The sequence below is a fragment of the Stegostoma tigrinum genome, chromosome 33 (assembly GCF_030684315.1).
Source record: "Stegostoma tigrinum isolate sSteTig4 chromosome 33, sSteTig4.hap1, whole genome shotgun sequence".
Lineage (NCBI taxonomy): Eukaryota > Metazoa > Chordata > Chondrichthyes > Orectolobiformes > Stegostomatidae > Stegostoma > Stegostoma tigrinum.
In genome coordinates this window covers 15,001-27,686 of record NC_081386.1, presented here as the reverse complement: position 1 = coordinate 27,686, position 12,686 = coordinate 15,001, and the positions used below count along the sequence as shown (strand labels likewise).

The window sequence follows — 12,686 nt, the reverse complement described above, 5'->3', positions numbered from 1 at the left end:
GAAAACTAGAGGGCATTGGTTTAAGGTGCAAGGGCAAAGGTTTAAGAAGGACCTGAGGGGCAACTTCTTCATGCAGAAAGTGGTGCATAAAAGGAATGGGCTGCCAGAAAAAGTTGTTAAGACAGGTACGATAGCAACATTTAAAAACAGGTACGTGGATGAGAAATGGTTTAGAGGGATATGAACCAAATGCTGGCAGCTGAAACTAGCTGAGTGAGCACCACGGTGATCATGGACCAGTTTAGGCTAAAGGGCCTGTTTCAATGCTGTATTACTTTATGACTGTATGACCAAGTCTGGAATCAAAAGTGGGTTGCTGTTGCTGAGACACAGGAGTGCTAACAACTGAGCTGCTGTGTTGCCCTTCGTTTGTGAGTCGTTGGGTACTGGTTGGGTTGAGGTTCCATGGTGGGAGGTAAATGGATGAGGCTTGACATATGCTGTTGAACCCTTGGGCATGGGAACTCTGGCGTTTCTTGTATGAGCCTAATTAGAATTTATTTGGATGGTGTGATATCAGGTGGGCAGGGCATTATAAGTTTAATGGGGAGTCGCTGGATCCTTGGTTGTCTTAGTTGCTGTGAAGTTGCTTCTATGTTCAGCAACAAAACATTTGTGGAAAGTGAATTGTCAGGTTACAGGGTGTCAGGAGTTATTTTTGGCCTGGGTAGTCCAGAGATTGGTTGCCACCAAGCTTGTATGAACAGTCAGTGTAATGCTGAATAGTACAAGAGAAGTTAAGCATTCACATTTTAAAAAAGGAACTGACGCTTTGCAGAGTTGTTCAAGTTGTCATAATTTCTGTTATGAGTAGGCAATGGAAGGAAATACAACATGAAAGGAGCTTTCTTTTGGAAGGAATATTTGGAGCATTGTGTTGTGGAAAGGAAGGAGTTCATAGACAAGTTTTACAATCTAGGTATTCATGTTAAATATCTTTCAATTTCCATTTGCTGGTACCAGTCTCTCAGTTTCAGATATTACTGACTCAATCATAGGTAACCCAGTTGAACCTTGGAGAAGAGAGAGTGTGTACTGCTGATTACAGATATTAAAAAAAATTATTATAACATTTCCTCATGACAGCACAACAAAAGAGATTTCTATAATCTTGACTCGTACATGAACTAAGGCAAATTTATGAAAGGAACACTACTTGAAGTTTTAGAAGTGATATAATTTTTTAAAATTTATCAAACAGAACAATTATTGTATTACATTTAGCAGTATGGATTTAAAATGTCAGCCTTGAAATTTTGTTTGGCTACATGGCTATATCTGGCATCCACGATTTACAAGATCGTCCATGGAATCATTCAGGCTTTTGCAGGCACTTCGGTATTTCCGAAGCTCACAGGTATCAGCTGATGGAATTTCTTCAATCCACGATTTAGCATCAAACAAATACTGAATCCTGCCAATGAAAACAAGAATTAGCTATTTCTGCACAGTGAACAGAATAGCATTTTGGAGGAAGAAGCAATTCTAGCGACCTTTTAGATCAGGAATATTTCAATGGAAAGGTGTTGAACCCTACTAATGACTGAAGGACTTTCCTGGAGCATTTTACTGGCAAGTAACTATTGTGTGAAAATGGGCCATGATATTTGCTTCGTGCAGAAGCTCGAACTAGAGCACCATCCTGCATATATTGCAACAACACTTTGCATTGTTTGATGATGGTTTCTATGAATACTTTCAGTATCTGCCTCAGTAAGGGAGTACCTTGTTATTTCACTCTTCACTTTTCTATTGAATTGATTCTCATAATTTCAGTGCAGCTGTACCTTTTATCAGTTCTTAGTAGCTTTAGAATGGTAGTGATGAAACTCTTATGATATCCTGTTGGTCTCCAATAAAATCTGACTTGGTCTGCTGACAATTCATAAAACGTGACTTACCTGCCACTTTCATCGATGCTTCTCCCATCTTGGCCCATGACAAAATAATCTTCACCTTTCTGCAGCTGAAGCTGACAGGATCTCCGCTTCAGGAAATGTCGGATGTCATTGATTTTAATGCCCTCATCCTTGTCTGATACGCAGACCATGGAAAGGAATGGTATTGTCTTTAGGAATTGCAGAAAGACATGACCAGACAACAACAACTGTGCCTGCTTAATGGTACCCACACCAAATTCCATCATCCTGTATTACTCAAAAACCTGCCTTGGGGTTACTTGGGGACATCAAGTCCTGGCACAGCACATGGGATGTGAGCCCCAGAAGCAGTGAGCCCTGGTACAATAAGGTGTGCTGCAAACCCCAGAACAATGTGGGGCAGCAACCTTGCAGTAGCATATGGGGAAGCAGCTGTGGAGCATCACGAAGGCGGCGAGTTCCAGGAAGAAACCAGTGCAAGGGGGTGGGGGGTGTGCAGTCCTGGCTCTTAGCTTGGAGCAGCTGAGTGACAGTACTGAGTGATCTGGGGCTTGGTGCAGAGCAGGGCAGCTGTTGGATTGGGTCTGGCACGGGCTGTCAGAACATGTGCAGAGACCCTGCGCTGAGCCTTTACACTGTCGTGTCTAATTGAAATTTCCTATCTTACTATAATGCTGACCCTTTAACCATGTCCTATTTTTAGACTCTGAGTCATGCAGCTACTTTTATTCCTCTGCTGCATTCAAGAATTGTACCGAGGTACTTGTACCTAAGATATTGCCATAACAAGGCAGACATTGTAAAATCTTTTCATTCCACTCCTACAATGGAGTACGCATGGCAATAAAAGGATATTGATATTGTAATTAAATATCAGTAAACTGTTTCTGATGACTATAAAATTCCATGAATGAATTGTTCTTGAATGAGACAGCAGTGTTAATATCCAGTATGATATATATCACCATCGTTAATTTTAAAACACCTAGAGAGGTCTAAAGCTGTATCAGTATTTTGTAATGGAATGTAGATTACTCGTCAGATTGGAGAACTAATGTTCAAAATACGAAATGTTAGATGAACTGAACCAATATCCCACAACAGACTCCACTATATACAAGAATAATCATAATGCAACAACATGTTATGAAATCAGTGAAATGGAGTAATTCAAGAAAATCATAATCAGCAGAAAATTGATATCGGGTAATTGATATTATGGGCAACACAGTGGTTAAGTGGTTAGCACTGCCGCCTCACAGCACCAGGGGCTTGGGTTCAATTCCACCCTCGGGCCACTGTCTTTGTGGGTTTCCTCCGGGTGCTCTGGTTTCTTCCCACAGTCCAAAGATGTGTAGACTAGGTGGATTAGTTATGCTAAATTGCCCATAGTGTTCAGAAATGTGTAGATTAGGTGGGTTATAGGGGAATGGGTCTGGGTGGAATGCTCTAAGGGTCAGTGTGACTTGTTGGGCCAAAGGGCCTAATTCCACACTTTAAGGATTCTAAGTAAGTAAACTTGTTGGAGCTGTGAGCTGCAAAATGTCCTGATCCTGTGAATTTCATCTTCAGGTCTTAAAGGAAATATTTAGTGGAGGTACTTAAGGATATAAATTTTCGATTACTTCCCTGATTCAGGGGCTCTTCCATTAATTTGGAAGATGGTGGAGGTAGCTTCTTTATAGTGATAGGCAGGGAGAAAAGGGTGCAGAAACATTTAGGCTGGTCAGCTTAGCTTCTGTCATAGGAAAGAAGCTATTTTATTAAATAAACGATATCAGGGCACTTGGATAAGCTGAAGGATATCAGGCAGATTTCAGAAGGGGCAACCATGATTGATCGATCTTATGAATTTTGTTGAGGAGGAAACACATGCTGTGGACAAAGGGAAATTGGCAGACATAATATTCTAAAGTGTCAAAACCATATGGAATGTGGAAAATGTGAACTTGTCAGTTTTGACAGGAAGAATTAAAAATAAAATATGTTATCCTTATGTTTAGTGATTGCAAAGGTCTAAATGCTTAGGAATGCAGTTTACCCCCTGCTCGCATTGCAAACGGTTAGCATGCAGTAAAACAGTTATTCAACAAAGCTAAAAGAGTTCTAATTTATTTAGCAAGTGGGCATGAATACAAAAGTTCTGCTTTATTTCCAAGGGGTAGTAGTGGTTAAGACATTCTGGTATTCTGTGCACAGTACTGGCTCCTTATTTAAAACGTGTGTAAGTACATCAGAGGCACATGAAGAAGATTTACTAGACTAAGAAATGTAATGGGCATGAGAAATAATGGGAACTGCAGATGCTGGAGAATCCAAGATAACACAGTGTAGAGTCCTAGATGATGTCAGCTTTTGTGATCCTAGGATGCTGCTTGTCCTGCTGTGTTCATCCAGCTCTACACTGTGTTATCATGTAATGGGCATGTACATTTATGAGCAGGGCAGTTTGAGGTTTATTCTGCGAGAGTTCAGAAAAATGAGGGACAACCTGATTGAAACTTATAAAATCCTAAGGAGTCTTAACAGACTAGATCTGGCGGGAACACTCCCAATGTGGGAGAACATAAAACTCAGGTTAACTATTTAAAATCAGGAGTATTCCATTTACTACAAAAATTAATCCCATTTCCATACACTTAAAGAATTTAGAAACTTTAGAATGGTCTTTGTGAAAAGGTGATTGCAGAGGAGTTCGTGAACATTTTAATAATTATTAAGGGAGAAAAAATCTTATCACGCGAGGTGTTGAAAAATGATTAGGGTTGATGAAAATATTGATTTGAGATTTGTAATTAAATCACTGTTGATCATTAAACATCTGTTAACACAGAAACATTCAGTTCTAAAAGAAGACATTTTTCAAAACAAGACTTACTGCCAATTTTCACGAGTCTAGTAATCGAGACCTGGTAGTTTTCAAAATATCCAGTGGTAGTAATATTGTCAACTCTGATTGTATAAGCTGCAAGTAAATTTGTAGACAAAAATGTTACAGATGGCATCAGCAATGACTTCCTTTGAATGCTGCTGACATTCCTTATCCACATTATAAGTGAATCAAGAAATGCCCAAACTTTTTTGAAAACTCTAGGAATTATTTATAAATTATTTACCTTATACAGCTCACTGTTGAATTCATTTAATTAATAAGCATTTTCGCCACTGATTAGTAATGTTTCCCCAAATCATAATTTCTATAAGTTCACAGAATCACATAATTCTTACATCAGAGTATGTGCTGCCTTTCTGAATGAGTATTTCAACTTTATCCAAAAGCCCCCACTTCTTCTCATAAACCTTTATGTACTTCCATTCAAATGCAATTCATTTTGAATACCTTAACTCAATTTGCTTCTACCAGATTCTGACACAGTACATTCCAAAACTTGAGAACTAACTACGTGAAATTCCTCATGATTCAAGTACTTGGTTTTCCACATACCTAAATCTGTTTCCCAAAATTCATGGCAAATTCGATATGTGCATCAATCACAATCCCACTAATTCTGTCCAAATATCTAATACTCCAGTTGAGGATAAAGCAATTTTTCCATACAGACTTAAGATAACATCCTTGCACTTGAAGTCTATGCCTTTAGAATTAAAGCCCAGTATACTGAATGTTCCATTTCATGTTCCACAAATCTATTGAACCACTTCAGTGTTTTACATACATTCGTACCCAGGTCATTATGCTCTTGCAACGCCTTTTATCCTCCATTGTTTTTTTTCAAAAATGAGACATCTCACACATCACTGCATTAAGTTTCATCTGTGACTTGCCTGCCAAATGCTTCAACCTGTGTGTCCTTTTTATGTTAAGAACACAGTTCACAATGTTTCCAACTCACTCAGATAGTAAGAATTGCAGATGCTTGAGTCAGAGATAACAGTATTCCCGACCTGAAACATCAACATTCCTGCTCCTCTGCTGCTGCCTGACCTGCTGTGCTCCTCCAGCTCCACGCTGTTATCACAATGTTTCCAAGCTTGCAATCATCTAAATTAATGACATCAAGTCATGTGCCATAAAATGACTAAGTCCTCAATATGTATATCAGATAGAACAAGGGAGCTGATACCTTTTTCCTGAAAAAAAATCTACGACAAACATTTATCTAGTCCCAAACAGTTCAATTAACAATTTTTTTCTTTGATTTCAGATTTTTCTGCATGCCTGTTTCCTTTGTTCCATAAGCTTGACAGTTCTGATGCATTATATCCATTAGAAAGTCCACATGTACAACATTAGCGCCAATAATATACTTTGTGATCACTTCTAAACCTCCAGCAATTATTTATACATGATTTACCATTGACCACTCTCCGTTGAAATCATTGAATGAATAAGCATTTTCCCCATTGACTAATAATGTTTTCCAAAATCGCTATTTTTAGAGGTTCACCCACAACAAAAGTTAACGGTTCTGAACTTACCCTGAGTTTTTCCAAGTTTCACCACCGATCTAAGAAGTCTTGAAAAATTATGATCAATGAGTCTATACTTTCAAATCTTACTTCCCTCGGTACATTTTCTCCATTCATGTGCTTCTGGTGTTGTCTCAACTTTAAGTCCCAACAATCTTTTGAATATCATCTCATTAAAATTTATAACCTTTGAGTGTCGAATTCATTTTCTTTTCACAATGAGCTGGCATGATTTTCTTTATTGATAAGGATTGACATATGCTGTTCATTTCATATCTCAACAATTTCATTTGACTCAAACTTTTTTTCTCTGCATTGTAGTCACTATTCTGCTACTTTTGCAGTTCTTTTGATATTTATTCGCCAAAAGACGATTTTTGTGTTCCATTTCGGCTGCTACATCCTTTTCAATGACATTTTCTATTATCTTTTTCTTCATTTTGGCCACAAGCGTTTAATCTTGTCTTACTGTCAGTTTGGTTATTTGCATGGTGTCACACTTAAGTGTTTTTTTGATTCATGATAATCTCTACATGTTTCATTTTCCAGGAAGATTTTTTTTAAAAAACCTAAATTTCCACTCAATTACCCAATAAATTTAATGCACTGTCAATTGTATAAAGTTATATCATTTTTCAGATATTTGCTCTCAATGTTTGAGTCCAAGTTATTGGAAAAGTCACAATCTAATCCAATTAAAACTGTATTCCCCCCACCGTATTCTTTTCAGTATTGTTTGTTCATTGTCCTTTGTCAAGCCAATTTAAACCATGTAATGATCATTGCATTACTGTAATTTCTTGCGTAAGCATCACTTATTCAACATTTCAAGGATCCATTTCTAAGAACCAAGTAGCTCCATTCTCGTTGCAATGGAAACATACTGGTGCAGAAACAATCCCAAGCATACACTAAGGAGACTTGTCCGCCTCTGCCATACATGTTATAGCCATCCCAGGATATATTCTAAATTAAATTCACCTATTATTAATACTCAAAATGTTATTGAGTCTATTATTTAAATACAAGTTTTTCCTTCTACCTACTAATGGTGGACGATATACAAGTAGAGCATGCATTTCCTTCTGTTTCTTTTTTGAACTTCTTTCAACATTGATTTTGCCCCGATCATGCTATGATGCTCTCTGTCTCCAAAATACTCCAGTGGTCTTTTGGTTGCTAATATCAACACTGCTGCTTTTGCTAGTGAGCTGACTTTCCAATGACTAATGAACATTGAGGTAGCACAGTTGCCCAGTGGTTAGCACTACTGCCACACTGCCAGGGGACCCAGGTTTGATTCGATCATCTGTCTGGAGTTTGCACGTTCACCCTGTGTGTGGATCGATTTCCTCCTACAGTCCAAAGATGTGCAAGTGAGGTTGATTGGCCATGCTATATTGCCTGTAGTGTCCATGGATGTGTAGGCCAGGTGGATTAGCTGTGGGAGATTCAGGGCTACAGATATAGGGTAGGGATTTGAGTCTTGGTGGAAAGGGGCTACAGGGCTACAGATATAGGGTAGGGATTTGAGTCTTGGTGGAAAGGTCTTTGGAGGGTCAGTCTGGGCCTCTCGATGGCCAAATTGCTTGTTTCCACATGGCAGGGATCCTATGATTTTATATCTATAGATGATTAATTAGCAGTCCTGCCTTCTATGGGATAGGTCTTGTTTAGACAAAACACATCATATTAGTCATGCCAATGTGGTACCAGTCTTATCAATAAATTTAAAATAAAAATGAGTATTGATTCATAATACATTGGGCGTTCTTACTTCTTCCTTTACTGATAAACCATTTAATAATTTATTGTATCCTGATCTTTTGTTACTTACCTCTATCAATATTTTGTACCTGTTGTAACACCATTGTATCGGTAATTGCTGTTCTCAGGCTTTAACTAAGCTAGATATAATTCTTCCCCAACAGTCCCAGTGAATTGCCCAGCAAAAAAATTCAGTTCCACTCTTACTTTTATCAAAACATTGCAGCTTGTAGAGATCAATTTTAACCCAAAGCATTTCCAGGGGAACAAAAATCTTCCCTCTGCATGATATTTACAGTCACTTGCTAGCCCACTGCCCGATATTTATATTATAATTTTCCCTAAATAAAGGTCCTGAATGGCAATCTGATAGCAAAGGCAAGAGCACAAGGGATCCAAGGCAAATTGGATCAACAAATGGCTGAGTGGTAGGAAGTCAAGGGCAATGGTTGAGAGGCACTTTTTCTGATTGGAACTCTTGTCAGCTTGGGTCCCACAAACATTAGTGTTGGGGCCTTTGCAGTTTGTGAAAAATACAAAAGATTTGGACTTGAACACAAGAGGTTTGATTAATAAATTCTCAGAGGATACAAATATTGGTGAGGTGGTAATCAGTGAGATGGAAAAACTTGGAATATAGGAGAATGGGTAATGGAATGCATGATAAACAGGGAGGGTAATGAATCAGGGGATCTTGGTATTAATATACAAGAGTCCCTCAGGGTATCAGGGCGGGTGGGTAAATTAGTTCAGAACGCATTTTGTACACTTGCCTTTATTAGCCAACTTAGAGATCAAGAACAGGCAGGATATTGTTGAACAGAGCGACAGCAACACACCTTTGGATCTTATCATTTACTGTATAAGTGCTACCTTGGTTTGAGTTTCCAAAAAGTGCAACACCTCACACTTATCTGTATTGAATTACATTTTCCATTCCTCAGCCCACTTCCCCATCTGTTCAAGCTCCCTCTGTAATTTTTGATAACCATCTTCATTATCAACAATACCTCCTAATTTTATATCCCTTTTTATATTATCCATAAACTTACCAAATCATGCCTTGTACATTCACATCCAAATCATCTACATAAGTAACAAATAACATAGGTCCCAGCACCGACCCCTGTGGCATACCAGTAATCACAGGCCTCCAGTCTGAGAAACAACTTTCAACCATCACCTTCTGCTTCCTACCATTGAACCAATCTGGAATCCAATTAGCTAGATCTCCCAGAATCCCATGCAATCTAACATTCCTGACTAGACTGCCACATGGAGCCTTGTCAAAGGCCTTACTAAAATCCATATAGACAACATCCACTGTCCTACCTCATCCATCCTCTTGGTTACTTCTTTGAAAGATTCTAAAAGATTTGTCAGACATGACTTTCCGGGCACAAATCCATGCTGACTATCCCTAATCAGAGCCTGACTATCCAAGTGTTGGTTGATCCTGTCCTTCAGTATCCTGTCCTATAACTTGCCTACATTGATGTCAGGTTCACTGGCCTGTAGTTCCCTGGCTTGTCTTTAATCCTTAAGCAATGGAACAACATTAGCCAACTTCCAGTCTTCTGGAACTTGATTAGTGGCTGAAGATGAAGCAAAAATTTCTGCAACGGTCTCTGCAATTTCTTTCCTAGCCTCCAACAATGTCAGAGGATGGACTTGATCATGCCCAAGGGATTTATCCACTGTAACACACGTTAAAGCTGCAAACACCTCCTTTCTGGTAATTAGTCTGTTGTCCAAAACATCCCCACTTGTTTCCCATATTTCTTTAGCATCTGAGATTCTCTCCTCAGTCAACAGTGATTCTCGGCAGCGTGGAGGAATGGAGGTATCTTGGGGTCAAACATCCATGGATCCCTCAAAGTTGCTCGCGTTGAGAGGGTTGTAAAGAAGGTGTATGGTGTGTTGGCTTTCATTGGCAGGAGAACTGAGTTTAAGAGCCGTGAGGTTATGCTGCAGCTCGTAAAACCCTAGTTAGACCACACTTGGAGTACTGTGTTCAGTTCTGGTCACCTCCATTGTCGGAAAGCTGTGGAAACTTTAGAGAGGGTGCAGAGGAGTTTTACCAGGATGCTGCCTGGGCTGGAGGGCAGGTCTTAGGAGGAAAGATTGAGGGAGCTAGGGCTTTTTTGGAGCAAAGAAGGATGAGAGATGACTTGATAGGGGTGTACAAGATGATCTGAGGCATAGATAGACTGGATAGTCAGATTTTTTTTTCCCATGGCGGAAATGGCTATTATGAGGGGGCATAATTTTGAGGTGATTAGAGGAAGGTGCAGCGGAGGTGTCAGAGGTAGGTTCTTAACACAGAGAGTGGTGGGTGTGGAATGCTCTGCCGGCAGTGGTAGTGGAGTCAGATACTTTAGAGACTTTTAAGCAACTCTTGAATAGGCAAATGGATGATAGTAAAATGTACTGTATGCAGGGTAGACTGATCTTAGTGCGGTAATAGGTCGGCATAACATCGTGGGCTGAAAGGCTTGTACTGTTCTATGTTCTAACCATATGGCCTTATTTGAATATCCTCCCTCAGCACACTTGTCATGTCCTCCCTTTCAAAAGGGCTACTCTGCCGCCTCGCTTACTTGTATTTCTGTTACACATGTAGCTTCTGTATCCTGGAACATTGAGCTACCAATCCTGTCCCCCTCTCAGCGCTGTTTCTTTCATGGCTATAATACCCCAGTCCCCAAAGCCAATCTATGCTCTGAGCTTATCTTCCTTACTAGTCGGGTCTCGTATGTGGAATTAAATGCATTTTAAACCATATGTCTTTCCCTTCCTGTACTGTGCCCTTGGCCTATTCCATAAGAGGAGGGATGTGATGACACTGCAGAGGAGGTTTACCAGAATGTTGCTGAGGCTGGAGGGTCTCAGTTAATGAAGAATAATTGGACAAATTGAGATTGTTTTCTTTAGAGCAGAGGAGATTGAAATAGATCATGTTGAGATGTTTGTGAGGGGAGATATTGACTGGACAGGAAGAGACATTTCCTTTAGATGGAAGAATCAATGATCAAGTTGCATTGATTTAAGATAAGGAGCAGATGGTTTAAAGCAGATGTGAGGAGAAAACTTTTCGCCCAAAGGTATTGGCAATTTGGAATTCACTGCATGGTGTTAGAGGCAGAAACCTTCCTAACATTTAAATAGTATTTAGGTTTGCACTTCAGATGCCAAGGCATACAAGGCAATGGGCCAAGTACTGGAAAATGGAATTTGAATAACTGGGTGGTTATCTCTGAGCTGCAAGAATGTGTTGGGCAAAAGTGCCCTTCTCTGTGCTACTACTATATTATTCAGAGGTCACTGCATTTGGGGTCATGCTGATTCATGTTCAATAAATCTCCCAAACATTTTGCAACAAAACCTTCTTTCCTCCCACTCATAGGGTCATATTGTGCTGTTCCTCTTATGGATGTCCTGCAGTAGTTCAGTGATATCCTTGTGTTAGAACACTCACTGATTTATCAATATTTTCTTGTGTTTTTTCACATGTGATTTTTCACATGTGATTTTTTGGCCTAGAGCTTTGAACTTAAGCTGAGAGCTAATAGGTGACATGTGGGCTGTGAGCGGTGTCGTGGTTAAAGAGGGGAAAAAAAAAGAACAAACAAACTGTTACTTGTTCATGAGGTCAGATCTGAAAGTTACTTGCAAATTGGTTCTTGATCAAAGACCTCTGCAGAGATGTTGACGCCAGAGAGGCCCTGTGTTCAAACAGATGGCAGATGTCAAAATGTTATCTGGGACCTCATTTGGAAAATGGTCAGTTGGACAGAGAGGTCAGAGTTTTAACTGATTTTTGAACTGTGTTTAAGTCAGAAAGATCATACCTCTGAAAACCACTGGATGGAGGTTTGATTGCTCTCTGCTTGTCCTGTCATGAATTATTCAAAGTTCAGAGCACAGAGGCTGTGTTATAAGAATTCCTTTGAGCCTACTCAAAATTACCTTAATCTATCTAAGCTATCAAAAATACCAGCGTCATCAGTAACCAAGTAAAATGCAATGCTGCTTGCCGATGATGTTATACACTGTGGAATCTACATAGAACATAGAACAATACGGCGCAGAACAGGGCCTTCGGCCCTCAATGTTGCGCTGGCCTGTGAACTAATCTAAGCCCATCCCCCTACACAATCCCATCATCATCCATATACTTATCCAAGGACTGTTTGAACGCCCCTAATGTGGCTGAGTTAACTACATTGGCAGGCAGGGCGTTCCATGCCCTTACCACTCTCTGAGTAAAGAACCTGCCTCTGACATCTGTCTTAAACCCATCACAAATCTGCTTAAGCTAACAGGCCAGTTCACATACCTTTTATTTCTCCCTTTTGACTTATCCCTTAGCTGTGCCTGTCTGTCAGAGTGGGGGCTTAGAATTAATGAGATTATATTTAAATGTTAGTCGTTAATTAGATTGCCTGCGTTTTAAACTTTCTTTGCTAAAGGTATTCTATTATTAATAAATTGTGAATCACTTTTGTTTGGGCTATAAACCCAGTGTCTAGCATTGATCATTTGTAAAATCTGGTGCTGGTTATTCAAAACATCTGGTTAGGAACAACCAGGGTGAATTTTGAGCGT

General features: G+C 39.6%; 1 protein-coding gene across 1 annotated transcript in view; it reads right to left on the bottom strand.

Moving 5' to 3' along the window:
* Positions 1-1,156: 1,156 nt before the first annotated feature.
* The window catches only part of LOC132206168 (complement C4-like), a gene marked incomplete at its 5' end in the record, with an annotated part of 13,725 nt that continues 2,195 nt past the window's right edge, over positions 1,157-12,686 (bottom strand). The window contains 3 exons of the mRNA XM_059639186.1: positions 1,157-1,414; positions 1,902-2,034; positions 4,759-4,845. Of these exons, the coding sequence (XP_059495169.1) occupies positions 1,273-1,414; positions 1,902-2,034; positions 4,759-4,845 (362 nt within the window). The remainder of the gene's footprint in view (positions 1,415-1,901; positions 2,035-4,758; positions 4,846-12,686) is intronic.